Source organism: Bombus flavifrons, chromosome 5 (assembly GCF_040668555.2).
Source record: "Bombus flavifrons isolate JBK064 chromosome 5, iyBomFlav1_principal, whole genome shotgun sequence".
NCBI lineage: Eukaryota > Metazoa > Arthropoda > Insecta > Hymenoptera > Apidae > Bombus > Bombus flavifrons.
In genome coordinates, this window is record NC_138446.1 from 14,811,852 (window position 1) to 14,829,546 (window position 17,695).

The window sequence follows — 17,695 nt, forward strand, 5'->3', positions numbered from 1 at the left end:
CTTCTTCAATTTGATAAATCTCGATGCAGGTCAGAGTGGATCTATAAAGTCTCAGACGTGTCAGAATTGAAAAATCTTATTATAATATTCGTTAGGGAATACAGGATATAGCTCATTTATATTTTATTTCAAATAGTAAATATTCTAAAGGATCTATTCAATTTGACAAATCTCGATGCAAGTCAGAGTGGATCTATAAAGTCTCAGACGTGTCAGAATTGAAAAATCTTATTATAATATTCGTTAGGGAATACAGGATATAGCTCATATATATATCCTTTTAAATAGTGAATATTCTAAAGGATTTCTTCAATTTGATAAATCTCGAGTCAGGTTAGAATAGATCCATGTAATCTGTGAGATGTCGGAATTAGAAAATTCTGTTATAATATTCGTTAGAGAAAATAGGGCACAGCTCGTGTATGTTTCCTTTCGGTTAACGAATATGCTAGAGGATTAATTCAATTTGAGAAACCCCGAAATTAGACAATTTTGAGACCAGTTAGAGAAGTAGCAAGTTCGTCTATATTTCCCTTCGCTTAATTAATATCCTAGAAAGTTTATTCCGTTTCAGAGATCTCGAAATTTTAGAAATCTAATATTGATTACACAGAGTAATTAGTTCATTTATTCGAACAGTATTCTGGGAGATTTATTAAATTCCAAAAATTTCAGGTTACCGATAGAGAGAAATAGAATGTAATGGTTAAAAAAATACTCCAAATTACTTGGAAAGACGCTATTCCCTATTCGAATTATCTTAAACTCGATTTCAGCTCAACAACGTCGCGCGCTCTCATAATTTTCACAAAACGTTACGCGAGCGTTAATTGGCTTCTAACGACCCAAGGCGCGAGAATATCATAATTCTCGCATCAACAGCCCTGTTGAGAGTCTCGAAGACCGAGATCTCTTCATTCGTTTAAGAATCGTGATAACGCAGCCCTTGCGAAAATACTTGTCTCACTCCTCTCGAACACACTCGACATTTCCTTCAGTATCGTTCTCCATCGTGTTCTCGTTTCGTCTCGAGAATTTTGATGCATAGTATTTACGCGGACGTAAGCTGGAAACAGTTCCGGTTCGTGTCAGAAGGAAGCTCGATATTCAATTGCTGGCGGGAAGATAAATCGCTCGATAAGGTGGCACGATTTCGTTCGTGACAGAGCTCAGCCAACCGCTTATCGAGCTTTGGCTGCTTGTTTTTCTAATACTCGTTTCCTGTCGCGAGATCCGTTCACCGTCGGAAGATCCACAGAGAAATGGCGGACGCGAAACGTTTGCAGCGATCGCGATAAATTAATGGAGGTAATTATATTTTTTCAACGAGTGTAGGACTAATCTAGAGGACTGATAAATTGCACCGGAGATTAAACAAATGATTTCTGGCCTTGCTTTTAAGCCGCTGCGCCATCAACTTGCCAGTTTTTCGACGCTTATTCGAGACTTTTATAAACTTCGTAGTAATTCTCTACGTTGCTCGTAATTTTCCGGATAAACCCTGTAAAATAAAGTTGAGAAAGAAGTCGTGCTGATTTATCGAGTTTGTTAAATTGGTGACTTTGCGCTGTTGAAAATTTCTTGAGTTTTAAACACTACAAAAAATTAATATAAAACACGTCAGCTAATTTCCAGGGAACTGTAATTATGATAATAAAACTATAACATGTTTTTTTTTTATTATGGTATGTAATGATAGCTTGATGCATACGAGATATTCATTTTTCGAAATCTGAATTTATCGATTGTAGATTATCAGCGACGTTAAAACAAAAAAAGGTCCTTTAGGAATAACATATATTAGATATTAAGAAAGTTTATAGTAAGAATGATGATGAATGATTTTCGTTATTAACTTATTTACTAGTTTATAAATAACATTTTACGTGCACTAACATAATAATAATACAGGAAGCTTGAAAAATCTTATATCCGATCAATCTCCAACTTCATTCTTCTTCGAGATCCTCAAAGGTAGATTAAATGAAAATAAGAAAATTTAGAATGCAAAACATTTCATGCTATTTGAACTGAATTTAAACTTACTTAATTCCTCGAAATATCGTTAGAGATATGTGACAGGGGTTAGCACGAAGGTTAAAAATCGCGCGATCGCGAGTCCGTTTTAACAGGATGGACGCGAGGATTATTCCGCAGCAGGCGTTCGAAAGATTGGTAAGAGTCCGGTGTGGATTAATTTCTTGAGAGAGGAGGAGTTAGGCGCGATGGCTGGTCGTGTATTGCACGCTAACCTTAATTTTCCGAAAGTCGATAAGGCTTTAAAGGAGGCTTTCGCCAAGATCGCGATCTCACCGTCACGAGAACCGTGCCTCGCCTTGAGAAGGAACGCCTCCTTTTTCATTATCCTCCTAGAAAATCGGCAAGCGAAAAATGCTTGAAATTACTCTTTACCTCTCTTAATCTTTTTTCTTCTTTTTTCCTTTTCGAGCGATTTTGAAAATTAGTTTTGGGAATAACAGGTGATTTTTCCAAGATTTTTCCAAGTATTGGAAAGGATCGAATGTTTCGTCCTTCTGGAATTGTTTTTCGAAGGAGTTTTCGAAATAATTGCGAAAATAGTAGATGAGGTTTTGTGAGATTGTGATATAGCGCAGGTTGACGAATGGAAGAAATCGACGCGATTTGGAATTTTTCATTATCGGTGGAAAATATTTGCAAACGTTTGAACAATTCTTTACGACTGGAATTTCTATGACAAAATAGTATTGAAAATAACTGTACGAGTAGTAGATGGAACTCGTAAGGTTGTAACGTAGGAAAGGTTGAAGAATTGGATAGAGTCGACGATATCGTAAAAACGAAAGAAGAAAACCATAGTCGGGCCACGAAAAAGTAGCGACCGTTCGATCGTGAAAGATTTCAGCTAGGTGGAAAAGCGTCGTTTGTCGCGCGATTTTCAACGGGTTTCTTGCGACAAACCGCGCGCGCGACGCGATTCACTTGGGAAATCAGCATAATGTCGATAAGCCGGCGGCGCAGTGTCAGTGCTACAGCTCGAAAACGTAAAGGGAATCGAATAATCGCCGAATCGATTTGCATCGCGACCACAGTTCTGCTCGCGATATTTCGCGTAGAAATTCTAACGTTATTGTTTGCAGAGAAAATTTATTCTTCAGGAGTGTATACGAGTAAAGGTACTCGCATTCGGATGTACCTTTAGAATGCAACTGTTGTATATGTGTACGTGGTTGATAAAGAATTCACGTACTTTAATGAATTTCCGGATCGAAACCAATTTTGCTAATTTCGTGTTTGACGTACTTTCTCTTTCTCTGAATAATTTAAAACGATGAATTAATTCCCATTCGATTACCGTGTAATAAATTAAAAGAACTTGAATAGAATAGCTTGTGGCGGGCGAATAATAGCCGTCTGATTAATTATTCTTATGGAAACACCATTTAATATTCATATTCGTATTAACTAGTATGATTTATTATTTATTGCAAAAGTTTGTATATTCGATTTTACATTTCGTCGATCGTTTCTAGCTCTTGTCGAATATCCCTCGAATGTCCGATATTACAACAAAGAACAAACAATGTTGTTAAGTAGAAAATAGCTTTTATGTCGCTTTAGGAAAAAGTTAGTTCAGTTTTTAATAAAAATATCGATCAGGAAGTTCGATTTAGAGAGGTTGAAAGGTAAAAAATTCAACGGCGCAAAAGGCAAGCTCGAAAGCAGATTAAAATATTCAGAAGTTCAAAATGGAAGTCAAGAAGTTCCGTGAGCAACGGCGAAGTTCCGAAAGCTTAAGACGTAAATCTTGCAGTCGAGTGGGCTTCGTCGTGAGAATTTGCAACGGTAACAAATTTTTCCTATGCAGATGGCCGATAAGCTTCTCTTCGCTGCGATATAGAAGTTTCATGGAAATTTTTCACCTAAATTTACCATTAACGATTTCCAACATAAAAACTTGAGAAATTATAACATTGAATTATAGCAGCTGCGGATTATTATGCAAATCAACGTCTCTGTGAATGTAATTATAAAGATGGAACCTAGATAGAACACATAGCTTTTACGTATTAATATAAAGACTACCTATATATTCCGGATATTGCATACATTTTTCTAAATTGCTCGCATCCTTCGGATTGTTACGCTTTCGAAATTCTCATAAATGCATAAAGGTCCGCGATCTACTCATCATCGTGCCAGGTTATTCCACAGTCACTAAAATTAGTATCTGCACATGAAAAATCAGAAATTCGAAATTTCCCTTGAAATTAACTCCTACCTCCTCGTCCTCGATTAACCAAGCGCAGCAACCGTTCCCTCGCCTCCGATTAATTAACGAAACGCAGAGAAATCGTGGCTCTCGATTATTCCAGGGGAATCCTCCACGGGGCAATTCAATTTCCTACCATCGATTCGATTATAGTCCTCCGGCGAAACGAGTTACGATGTTCCTTGAGAGAAGTAGGGCTGGAGGAGAGGGAAACAGCGGTTCCTTGGCCGCGTATTACGTCAAGAACACGATAACTTTGCACTCTCCTTTTTCGTTCTTCGAGAGTAAGAGGCCGTATTTGATTTGGCTTTAATGCGATTTCTTAGCGACGGCTATAGTCTGGATATACGTAGCCGCTGCTGGCAGTAACAGGGGGAGCCAGATGAGAGCAAGTTGATTATTCGCCCGACCCTCTTCGTCTTTTCCCATTTCTGATTACGCGAAATTAGTTTCTTTGGCAGAGAAAGACGTTTTTCTTCTTCTTCTTCTTCTTCTTCTCTTTCTTTTTCTTTTTGCTTTGAAATCGAAGCTGTTTGATTTTATTGCGTAAGAACCTGTGCGCCTTTAGAACCGAGTTGTTTCGACTTTTTGGAACAATAACGCGAATTTGTACTCTTCGCAATAGGTTTCTTTCATTTTTGCGATGATAACGTGGGTCTTTACTTTTTAGAGTATGTTTGCTTCATTTTTGGCATAACAATGCGAGCTCCGGCTTTTTAGAAAATATCGTTTAGAAAATCGTTTTTCCCAAGATAGAGTTCTTTTCGTCAATGATATTTAGGTAAACGAAAGTCACGTTCAGAAGGAAAGAATTTAGGTGCTTAGGAGATATACTTTCGATTGACTTGCTTTTAATAGGCTCTGGAAGTCGTATTTATGGTATGGAAGGCATTTGCGTAATCCTCTTGAGATTTATGACGATTCTAAGGTAATATATTCACGAATTATATTTCCTTGATAGTCGTTGGAAGGAAAAGGAATATGTGCAACATATGTTAAAATTTATGGCGTTTCTTTCGAGATACATTTTCGAATTATACCTGTCTGATAACCTGTCGAAGTGATATTTGCAATAAGGAAATTTATGACGATTCCATTAAGGTATTTCCTTGAATTACGCTTCTTTCGAAGACTGAGAAAAGGTGTGAGCGTATTTGCGTCGAATATTGTCCAAAATATCCCAACTCACGGCACTAAAAGCTTCGATTTTTTACAACTTCTTCAATCACTATCGTTTTCGAAGCGATCGCACAGACGAATGGCACCACACACGAGCACACACAGCACAGAAACACACCTAATCAAAGTCCTAAGATCCTGTTTCCCTTCCAATTGTTCCTCGTGTTCTAACCTCCTTCTCATATTTTTAATTTTTTTTTTTTTTTCTTTTTTCTCGTACACGCACCTCTCGGTACAAGCAAGAGTCTTTAATGATATGACGATGACCATGATGACATGACACGATATGATATGATATGATATGATAATGAGATGATTAATGTGACCATGACCATGATTTCTTACCATGATTTTATATTTACTTATTTGTTGCACGTTGTTTGGTGCGTCTCCGTAAGCAGTATGACGCGCTCGCAGACTCTCTGGCAAACCGACATTTCGGCTGAAATATCGTGCTTCTTTATCCATCCTTTTCACGCGGTTTAGTTAGTCTATTATATCAAACACGAGTGCTCTCGATCCTTTCGCGCCCCCACTTACATATTTTCCCTTGGAATGTTCTACTTGAATATATACATATCGAGCTGAGAATATCTTATCAATTCCATATTATACAAAATATCGCGTCGCGATCATTTTTCAACTTGAAACTATCGGATCTTCGATTTAAATGTAAAAAGTTCCATTCGCTCGAAAGTATGTGATCTTTCTGATCGATCGAAGTAAAGTCGTCGAGCGAGAAGTAACTTCGATAAAATTATTTCAACAAAAATAATAAAAAAAATGTCTGCTCGTAATATTCGATGAATTTCATCAAGTTTATTGTTTCCGCGAGATTATACGGTCGGAATAAATGTTCTAGCCCCGAAAGAAATTCCGCGAAAGTTTCGAGCCCCCGGGCCGCGTCTCGAGAGAGCATCTCGAGAATTAATTAGCGGCAGACGGCCATTGTGCATCCGAGAAATAAACGGAAGAATAGGTTTGAGAGTAAAAGGACGGTGCAGAGTGACGGCGAGTGAGAAGGCGTGAGATGGGGTGCGCGAGGGAACGAAACAGAGCAAAGAAACGCGAGCATCTGCTCAAGAACGTTGAACCGAGCGTCATATAGTAGCGTTCGCTTCGTTCTGCAATTCTTGAATGAAAAGTTAATCGAATCGATACAAATTCGTTCGAGACACGCGTGGAAAGGTTTCCCACGTAAATTGCACACAGAGCACCCCCACAAAGAACTCGCACTCGTTAGCTTCCAGGTCGCTTGAAAAGGCGACGTCGCGCGTCGCCCTTTTCTCTCACCTTTTTCTTTCAATCTTTTTTCTTTTTTTTTCCTCTATTTCTATTTTTTCTATTTTTTTTCCTCTTTTTTTTTTTGTTTTGTTTTAATTCATCCCTTCATTTTTCTCGTTCTTTTCTTCACCAATATTTTTCTCTTAATTACCTGTTTATCAAACGACACAGATTGAATATTTTGTACAAAACAAGCACGAAATGTCGGGCCTGCCAGTCGGCCGTTTGCCGAGCGCTGGCAGTCTGTAAGTTGAGTTTAATGCATGTTGTTTTGTCTGTCCTTGCATGCAGGGATTCGGTTTTGTAACATTCGCAAATAGTGCTGACGCGGACCGGGCACGTGAGAGGCTACACGGCACCGTGGTTGAGGGCAGAAAGATTGAGGTGTGCATGAACATTCTTATACTTATATATATATATACATACATATATATATGTATACATTCGCCATTAATTCATTTATATTACACGTGTTGTTATAATTCTTTTCTTGCAGGTGAACGCGGGCAGCGCGATCGAGCGTAAGTTCGATCGCGCTTCTCGGTCGATTAATCAACAGGCGACCAGCGATCGCTTCTGTCGATCTCTTTATTTTTTTCTTTCTCTGTTTCTTTTTTTTTTTTTTTTACTCTCTATCTCGTAGCTAACAATACTACAACGTGGAACGCTGCTTCTAATTGAATTTCTAAAAACGTTGGTCGCCTAATTGACACTGATCCTTAGATTTTAAGAAACGCGCGCAGTTTTCGTGCTCGTAAACGTTTGACATTTAAATTTAAACGACGCGTTCTTCACATTTTCTGCCAAACATTGCTAAACGAATAGTACAGACTTTCTATACTATTATAATTTACCAGCATGAAATCTACGCGCCTAATTTTAAGCGTGAAACTGTTCCAAACGCTTGCGCCTTTGAAAACAATGTGTTTCGAGTACGATTCGAGACAGAATTATCAGGTGGATTAAATTCGAAGATCGAATTTGTCGAATTTTCACGGAGCCACGGTCACTTTCTTTGCTCAAAACGGATATTTTAGTATAGTTAATTGAGAGATAATTGCGTGATCGGGACAACAGCGAATCAGGAAGAGCGTCCAGGGTCAATCCGGATCAACCACTCGAGTGTACCTCGAGTACCATCGATCGATTGGTACTCGGTGATCGTTCGAGAGCATCGAGAGATTCGTGATCCTGACTCCTGGAGTGACCTGAACGCTCCATTTTCCGAACCAGACTAAATATACACTGTCTCACGAAAGTATTTGAATATTTAAAGACATTTTTTAACACATATATGTTGTATACGAAACATTGGAAAATTTTAGTTTATTTAGCGTTATAATAACGTATAACTATGGTGTTTATGTTGGTAAAGTTTGAAATAAACATAATCAAAGATGTGCATAAAAGCTAAGGTAGAACCTATATTATTTATAACAGCAATTTACACATCACGTTCCTATGTTGAATATTTATAAAGTATTACAATATTAACGAAAGTTCGACGAGTTTTGCATAATACGCTCGATACGTTCATAAAAGTTCTTTGTAAAATGTGATCAAATACTTTCGTATGTCACTGTATGTCATTAAAAATTCACGGTATGTTTCATTAATTCTGTCCATTAAAAATATTCTTGTTATTTCAAATAACACACGTTTCAAACGATAATATCGAATAAATTTATTGTTTAAAATAACGAGAATATCGTCGATGAAAAGCGTTGACTTGTTTATCTATAAATTATCTTTCTTTTACAACTCTTTATCTCTATCGAAGCGAATCGTACAATATGTAGATATTTATATTCGACAGACCAATGGCTCCGTTAGAATCAATCGCGAGGTAGCAAATTGTGGCAATGGCGTTCCCAAGAATCCGCGTAGTAATTCATTAAAGGAAAGATCAAGTTAAATATCTGGTTATCGACCCGATGGTCCTTAGTTAATCGTTCTTGCGAACGTGACGTCTGGCACAGTGTCGATACTCAGCAATAGCAACTTAATCTGATTGGATAACGCGATTAATCGAGCAGCTGCGATGTTGCTCCGATACTTCGAACACGTTGGCACAGTAATGTGGCCAGATTCGTTGCGTCACTGTGTTTCTTCGCTTTATGAGCCAACTTATTTATAGATAAATTAACTTCTACAAATTGATTAGGAAAATTCAGCTACTAGCAGATATTCCGAAGAATTCGCGATCGATTCTTTGGTAAATTTCAATCGAATATAATTGAGAAATTACCGAGATCCTTGCAAAGATTCGTTGTCGATTTTATTACTTTTATTAACAAGAAATTCCAAAGAGTTCCTGATGAATTTTTCTTAACTCACAGCTAAAGTTGCCAATTTCGATGGTTCGATTAGCGTTAAATTTACCAACGAATTAAACCGATCCAATTTTCGCTGCACATGTTCCTGACCACGGAACGATCATCTCCGTGACAAATCTTTCGCATCAATCGTCGCGTCAGACTCACGTGTGCCCTTGCGACCATCTCATTCGTCTGTAGAGATCGCGATGTTCGTCCAATCGCCATTGCCAGGCTGCGTCGCGACGCCTCTCAAAGGCGCAAGCAAAGACAACCGAGGCGTGGGCCGTGCCACGAACGCGGACGCAGTCGATTAATCTCGTGGAAATTTCTCGAAAAACTCATTCGTGTCCATCCAACTCCGAATCGCGTCCGCGTGGTTGGCGCGAGTCACGCACACGCGACGATGTTGAAGGGGTGGACGCGCTCCGGACAATTTCGTAATACAAATATTTCCACTAAGAAAGTCGTCGAAAAGAACAAAAACTATGAATGCTAAACAGAAGAACGAAAGATGAATCAACCGATATTTAAGAAAAGATATAATATATATGGGAATATTATAAAGTAAGATTATAGAATAATATAAAAGGTACAGACGAGGCGAGGAATAAAATACTTGCTTGAACGTGTAGATGAACGCACGTGTATAATAATAAACATGAACTCATGTACTTGTATATGATATGAAAAGTTAAAGAAAGGGTCAAAGGTAACCAGCGAAGGATATATACCGTGGTGGATACGCGTATATCTTGGCTGGTGGCATCGAAATAACGCAAAGAAACGAGAGAAACAAGTATCTGATGTCTCTTTGTTCTCTCCAATATAGAGTCGTGACACAGAGGGGCAGACTTGTCGAGGCGCGCGTGGCAAACGAATAGTAGAGATCGGATAGGACTGTAAAATGAAAAAGAAAAAGAGAGAATCTGATGGCTAGTGACGAGATACGGAGAATTTTGAGAGAGCGAGCAAAGAGAATACGTATTAAAGTGAGAAAAAAAAACGAGAAATAATGAGAAAAGGCAAATAGAAAGACAGAGATAAATATATTTTGAGAGATTGATGGGCAATAATCGCCGAACGACAGGGACACTGAGGAGGCCAGTCGATATACGATCCCCGAAGTGTCCAGAAAGGTAAGGAAAGCAGATGAAACGAATATATAAGTTGAACGATAAAATGTAACAAGTCTGAAGAGCGACGAAAGATATCGCCTCGCACTGCCCGCTCTCTCACCCCCCTCGAAACACACGAATCGGAAATCGCACAAATTTTTTTCAAACAATGCGGCACGATCGCGTTGATTCCGTGGTATAACTCGTTCTCTTCGTTTACTCGGTCGTACGTGAAATTATCGTTCACGCGAATGGGACCGCTGAAGAGTCGTGCTTGAGCTTATCGTTATTTTTGCGAACGATCCTGACGAAACGTTAGGACTGCAAGTGTTGGAATTTTATTGTCGAATTTTTATTCTCCGATTTAGCTTAATGATTTATTGCTTCAAACTGGACGACTACGGTTTTATATTTTTGTTGATTTTAACGAGGAAGTACGACGATTACTCGTATAATTCTACTGAAAGAATTTATAAATCGATATCGAGTCAGGATATGCAAAAATAGACCGGGTTCTGCCCGACAAAGGCTATTATGCACTTAGCGGCACGCAGAAATAGATTTATTCAACGAACCATGTATTAATGTTGTTTTTTCTTATATCGATACAGTGTTAGCTATAAATGATATAAATGATAAAATATTTGTTGCAGTTATTCGTGCGCCTTGTTGTTAATTAAGTGTGTAACAGCCTTAATTCAAGGGAAGAATGAAAAAAGAGCGTCGATAATCCCGAATTAAAAGACACATCATATAAATAATAACTTGTTATCTGATAATATCACCGAATCGATAAACAACAAACTGTAAATTGCAGACTTTGATTGCACAACGCGTGAACAGCTTTTCCAATTTTACGTTTGATTGGACAATCACTTGGCTTGTAGTTTCTAAAATTCACTCGTACAATTGCTTCTTTCGTTATCAATGTTACAGATTGACATAACAGAATTTGCTTTACGTGTTACACAAAAAAGTCTATCTTACGGCATATAAAATTTCGTTATTAATATTACTGGAGCCGCGCGAAAAAAGTAAATTTTCAGAAGCTTCTTTTTGTTCCGACGATTCGATCGAATATCAGATCGTTACGAACATCTGGTTGGCTGTCATCTCGTTTTTTAACCGCGGCTCAGCAAATCTCCATGGAAAATAGATCTCCGTGAATAAAGGGGATTACGTTCGAACTGAGGAATTCGTCATTAAATTTATCTACCTGTCAGAAAGCAAACTGAAATCCTAGCGTAACGAAAAACTTCCAACGACTATTTAATCACCATTTTTCCTGCCCCATCTCTATTCGACTTTGCTCTTTTTCTATCGCGAAAAAAGAAAGAAAGAGGAACGAACTTTCCCAACGAGCCCGTTCGAACGTCGTCTGATAAATCGCCGTTGAAAATGAAAAATAAAAAAGAAAAATTGACAACGTTCGCAAAATTCACGAAGTTCCAAGCACGATAAACATTTGCCTGAATTTTTTTTACCGAATATTCGCGTAACCACCTCCACGCGCTACACGTGCTCGTACGATCAATTTCCCGCGATTCGTTTCGCGTTTTCGAGAGAGGAAACAAAAAATAATATCCTTTTTGGCAATTTGCAAATTCCGATCAAACGTTTCGCGACTGTGTTCCACGCAACAAAACTGTTAATTTCTAAGATAGTTGAATAAGTATGCAACGAACGTTCGCACAAGTACTTTCGCAGCTGGTGAATTTCGAAACGAATTAATCGTACAAGAAATGTGAACATTTATGATTTTGGATATGTTGTTTCGCAGGTAGGGAGTATCGAAATGAAATATTCGTTTCGTGTAAAAGAAGATACAAAATTTATGATCTTTCATACACGAAGATGACAGAAGAAACACACGATAAGCGCATGTTGAAATTTCTATGATTTAAATGATATTTAAAGGATATTTTCTTTTCGTGATAAATTTACGATTTTCTGACTTTTTAATGGCAAGGAATTGAAAGGACGCGCGAGATTTGACGCGTTAACGAGAGGAACGACGAAATCGCAGGTGAAAATGAAAACGTCGGAGGTGGATAGTTAGCGCCAAATTAAACTTAACAAGTTTTAATGTTCAATTATGGCGTTACACCTGCCCGGGCTGGCTCTTATTTCTGTTGGCGTAATAAGCCACGGTAATTGAAATTTACGAGCGTGTTTTACGCGGGCCGGTTCGTAAACAGGGGAAAAAGCGCTGACCATCCGCGTTTGAACCCTGTTAATTCGACAAAGCAAGGTGAATAAACTTGAAATTCTTGATAACGCGCCCATGTTCTGTCACCTATGCACTTAACTCGAATAATTTCTCGATTACGTGAATTTTTTTTTTTTAGAAAAAGGAAGTCAAAATTACGAAAGAAAATGGTACTTCTTTCGGCAACTGATAGTAGAATTATACATAGATAAGATTTTTGAAATACTTTCTATATTTCTATATACAGATATTTTTATTAAGAAAGATTAGAGACAAATATTTGCAGCTGTTAAATAATCCGACTGTATTTCTACCTATCAAATAATTCATTTGCGAAAGGGTTGAGAAACGATTAAGAAAAACCGACACTCCGTAAACCACCCTTCCACGCAGATACAACTTCGTTAAAAAATCTGGCTGTGCTCTCTTCGATTAAATCCACCGAGCTCAGTAATTTCAAGCTTCCCATCAAATTAAAAACCTCCATTAACGAAATCACGAATGTCCGCCGTGGAACGAGGGTCAAATTCCAACGTAGTAGCAGCAGCAGCCGCATTACATTCGCTCGGAGGATTCTCGCAAAGCTTCGACGCGGAGCCTAACGAGAAGTTAAAGACCGAAATGGCGAAGGGGTTGAAGGGGCAGCGAGCTCAACGTCGCATTGAAAAAGCGAGAGTCCGGCGATGATTCGCCTTTTTCGCTAGTCTAGCTTTTTAATTACCGGAAGGATTAAGGGAGATCTCAAATTAGAACTGGGCGTATTTTTCCACCCACGCCTTGGAAAAAAGAAAAAAAGAAAAAAGAAAAGGAAGGAAAGGAAAGAGAGGAGAATGTTAACGCAGAGGCTGGACGCGTGTCACTTGAGAATCGCACGAGCCGCAGGATTCCTCGAAAGTTTATCGTCCAGCTAAAACAGCGATACGGTTGCTCTTCAAAAGCACACACGTTCTCGTGGAACTGGCTCGTAATTACGTCGCGAAAACGCGAGCTGGGAAAACAGCAGATATCATTGAGGGTAGTTGGAGCTTTCTGTCAGACGACGAATGACTTCGTGAATATCCTCGTTTTATTGCTTGCATGTTTGCTAACCGGAGATTCTATCGGTTTCTCGGATTATTTCCGTTTTAAATAGAAGTTGAGAACTCCGCTAATATTAGGAGACAAAATTTAATCACCGATAGTTAAATTAAAATTATGAAATTACGTCGAATTTCTCAACCCAAAATAATATTCTTAAATGAATTAAAGGATCCTCTTCATTGAAAATTTATTACACCATCGTGGTTATACATAGAAGGCAATTGTAGAATTTCCATCGTTTTGAAATAACAAAGATTAAATTGAGAAATTTTGACTGACTCGTTCTAATCTCGCAGCCCGTGGCAACTCGATCCAGACCGTCGAATTACTCTGACATCGAAACTAGCCCCTGCAGCTACGCTCACATATTTTATCCTTCAACAACAATGTTTCCCAGTAGAAACATTTTCCGTCAAATATTTTGCCGGCTGCTCAAACATTATCTTCCCGTGTTTACTCAGCGCTGCCGTAGCTTTTCTCGCTTCACAAGAATCAACCGACGTTACCCGTAATAACGTCGCTTTAATTACTCTCGAATTTAACCCCGAACGAGGCCACGCCAAGGATCCACAGAATTTCCTCACAGCAACTGTACTCCATGTTAAATCGGATCTCTCGATCTTAATCAGAGGAATTACGCGTTATATCCATTTGTAAATGAAGAGAATGCAAGGGTTGTAGCATTCGAAACGATCGTCTGATTTTCTTTCGACGAAACGTTAGGAATATTTAACAACAGGGATCTGATTCTTGTCCAGCCACGCTAGAACTGTGGAGGATTAGTCGTTATTAGGTTGGGCGAAATAACGAGAGCGAAATATTGCTGTCGCAGTCCGTCAAATATATTTTTTGAATAAATAAATAAATAAATTACAGACGAATTGTGAGTCGTTGGTACAAATATAAGTTGCGGAATAAATATCCGATAAATACTCGGAGAAACTCTGTAGATCACTTCGGTACTCGTTTACACACGTTGATGCTCTTCGACACTGTTCGATAACTCTCTCGCGTCTGTTTATTTATACCGGTCGGGGGAGAAGCGGAAAATTTAAATTCGTCTACGTTTAACGGTTGTATATAGCGGCGACATTGTATTGCCCGGAGTTTATTTGTTCTTACATTACTCGTAACCTAACGGTCTTGATACTCCGAGGCAAAACAACAACAGGATTTGAATTGTCCTGACTCGCGTGCCGCTACAGAACGTTCCATAATGGTTTTACCACTGCGATGCAAAGAATCGGAATTTTTTCGTAGAATCTGTGAATATTTTATTCAATATTCGAAAAGTATTTTGTTTAATATTTTACGCACGGTCGATGCTAAAATCTTTAAATTTGTCACCTGGTTCTTGCATTCCACAGAATCTGTACGAACACGGAGGATGAGTTTACCGTGCAGAGATCTTTCTATATTTTGAGAAACCGTAACGCTAAATTTTATTATAACCTGTTATATACACAAGTATGAGTGAAACTTCAATGAAACAAGTATCATCGAAACTTTTTTTATCCGCTCTATCGGAACTGCTCGGTTATCAGATAAACGAGATTCTACTTTACCTGAAAAAGGATATCTCCTTGAACGATATTTTCGCTAGAAAGATAGAACGAGGTTCGAGCTTTCTTCTGCTTGGTAACGAGTGAACACAATGCTCGTGGACTACACAAAGGGCGTTCGTTAAGATAATAGGCCGGCGAATAGGGTAGCTGGCGATGTCGCGAAGCTGTGCTCGCGATTCAAACCTTCTGAACCTCCACCGTAGCTCGTTCAAAGGTCCATCGGGGAAAGTTTAAACTGGTTTAAGCACCGGCAGTAGTTAGCGAACGGCCCGATACTCTCTCTCTCTCTCTCTCTCTTCGATTATCGAAGGTCTTTCGGCCTCGTTAGCGCGTTTGAATTTTGCACGCTGCCGCTGAAAGCATTGTTGACCGCCTCCGGGGCAGAAAGTATCGCTAAGAGGTGGTGAGTTTGTGGAGATCGGTCACGCGAACGGTCCCGAGATTTTCTTTATTCGCGAGCTTTTTTTCTTTCCTCGAAACGGATTGCTTTTCGAGTGGTTCGACAAAGATATCGCAAAAGAAGCGTAAATTTTCGAACGTTTGAAGTTCTGGGGTAGTTGAAATCATTTTCTTGCGCGCCTTTGCCAGGATGGTAGTTTGGTTGGTCGTGTGGAATTCGTGGATTTTTCGATAATCCAAGATATTGATTTTTAGTTAGAAGCTTTACAGTAAATGTTTAATACACATATTTTCAGAAAAATTCATTCAAAGGGCGTAGACTCTAAGAATTGAGACAGTACATCTATGTCCAGAACAAATTATACCGGATAATTTATATTGAATTACTAAAATATTCCATGATTCATAATATCTCCGTTTTCGTGTGAAAATCTACTTCGTTTGCTGCAACACTAAATTGACGAATAACGTGAAATTGCGAAAGGAAGTTGCTCGTAACCGCCAAATATAGGATTCTCCATTCGCAGTCGCCAATCACGCCAACAATTATTCCAACGAGTCAAACTCTTCTCGCCAGCTGTCAAATACAGCCGAGAAGCGAAAGCTAAATTTAAATCTACCGCATCAAAAGCATCCAATTTCGTTTCACCTCCAATTCTCGAATCGATAGCCTAAATCAAGCGTAGCACTAAGAAGATCCGGTGAAATGGCACACGAAGGTCGAAAGTGACTAACAAGCAAGAGCAAAATACCGTTGGTTGAAGCAAGAGCAAAATATCGTTGGTTGAAGCAAGATGGGAACCGCGGCGACGGTTGAAGACGGAAGTTCACGAGCGACCTAGTGGCATCAACATGGTCGTAGCTCATGCTATTCGCTAGCGCAACGACAGGTGGCGGATGGTTCGAGTTTTCGGGCTTAGCAAGTCAAATTTATGCAGATACAGGCCACGCGAGCAAGGTTGCGCGATACGTTCGAAGCTGTGTGTTTGCTTGTTCCAGGCATGCGACACATCCTGTACCATCGAGTCGACAGAGTGGTAGATTTTCGACAGAGGCTGGGTCAAATCGGGTCGCGCAAATTGACGAGCAAAGGCACGTCGATTATTAATAATACGGTCAAGTAGGCACGTGACTCTTTTCACGAGAATTCTTTATACTATAAACTCTTTGACGATGGCCCGTGGCCTTTTCTTCGAGATGTTTTTAACCGAAGGTTGGTAATGACCCTGGTATCTCGAGACCAGTTGGATGCCAGGCTTCATGGTCTTAGTATCGATCGATTGGTTAAGTCTTTTAGCGAGATGTCTAACGACGCGCGTTTGTTGCTCGAACCTCTCCGAAGCAAAATTAATTAACTCGGCTTTTTATTCGTTTCTTAGCTTTGTTACGCAAGTACATGACTAACGTTCAATTCTCAAGAAGCGAACGAGTTACTGTCGTAAGTTTGTTCGTCGCCACGAGGTGGTAAATTCTCAGGGAAATTAGTAAAGACAGTGTTTGAAATATCATTGCTCTTGTGCATTTTTCGATTTATAAAGTTGATCGATATGGCTTTTGAAAGGCGGGATGCTATATATATATATATATAGGGTGGTAATTCATTGTAGATAAACTAGGTTGATTCTATGGCTCAAGATAACACGAAAATAAATCATAACAAAATCCTGATATTCGCAAGAATTGAATTATACCGATTTTTCATTTTACTCGCGAAGTTCGAATTAAAATTGGGAAGTATTGAAATTTGATAGTTTTTAAACTATCAAAGATAGTTTTTAAAGTAAGAGTAATGGGGGAAAAATGCATCCCATACATTTTCTAGCGAAGAGAATAAGTTATGTTCTCCATCGATCGTTCCTGGAGAAGAAACTCTTGGTAATAAGGGTAAACTCGGTTGCAGAAGAAGCGTGCGAGCATCGTCGATATCAATTACCCTGCGACGAGTAGCGCGCGATATAAATTATAACGAGGACGACAATGCTGTTAATGAAAAAAGTTGCATATCGATCAACCAACCCAGTCTACCATCCAACAAATGCCTTCCCTTATTCGTTACGAACTTTAAGTAGACGCCTCTTTAAAGTTTAACGATTTAGTGGCATCGATCGAGAAGCTACTTTATTTACGACAAAAATTACGACGAGGTTCCCGTCTACTCCACGATTGATATCATGTACTTATTTCAAAAGTTCTATTTATGGCATTACTTTCGTCGAGAGAAGGGTGTGCCTTTTGGCAGCGAAGTTCACAAACATTTAGATTACAAAATACCAACTTCCAGAGTTGCAAAATTC

The 17,695-nt window shown here is 39.0% G+C and overlaps 1 protein-coding gene across 1 annotated transcript in view; it reads left to right on the plus strand.

Moving 5' to 3' along the window:
• LOC138180129 (uncharacterized) overlaps positions 1-17,695 on the plus strand; it is a 351,184-nt gene that overhangs the window by 266,425 nt on the left and 67,064 nt on the right. The window contains exon 18 of the mRNA XM_069113651.1: positions 7,007-7,099. Coding sequence (XP_068969752.1) covers positions 7,007-7,099 — 93 coding nt within the window. The remainder of the gene's footprint in view (positions 1-7,006; positions 7,100-17,695) is intronic.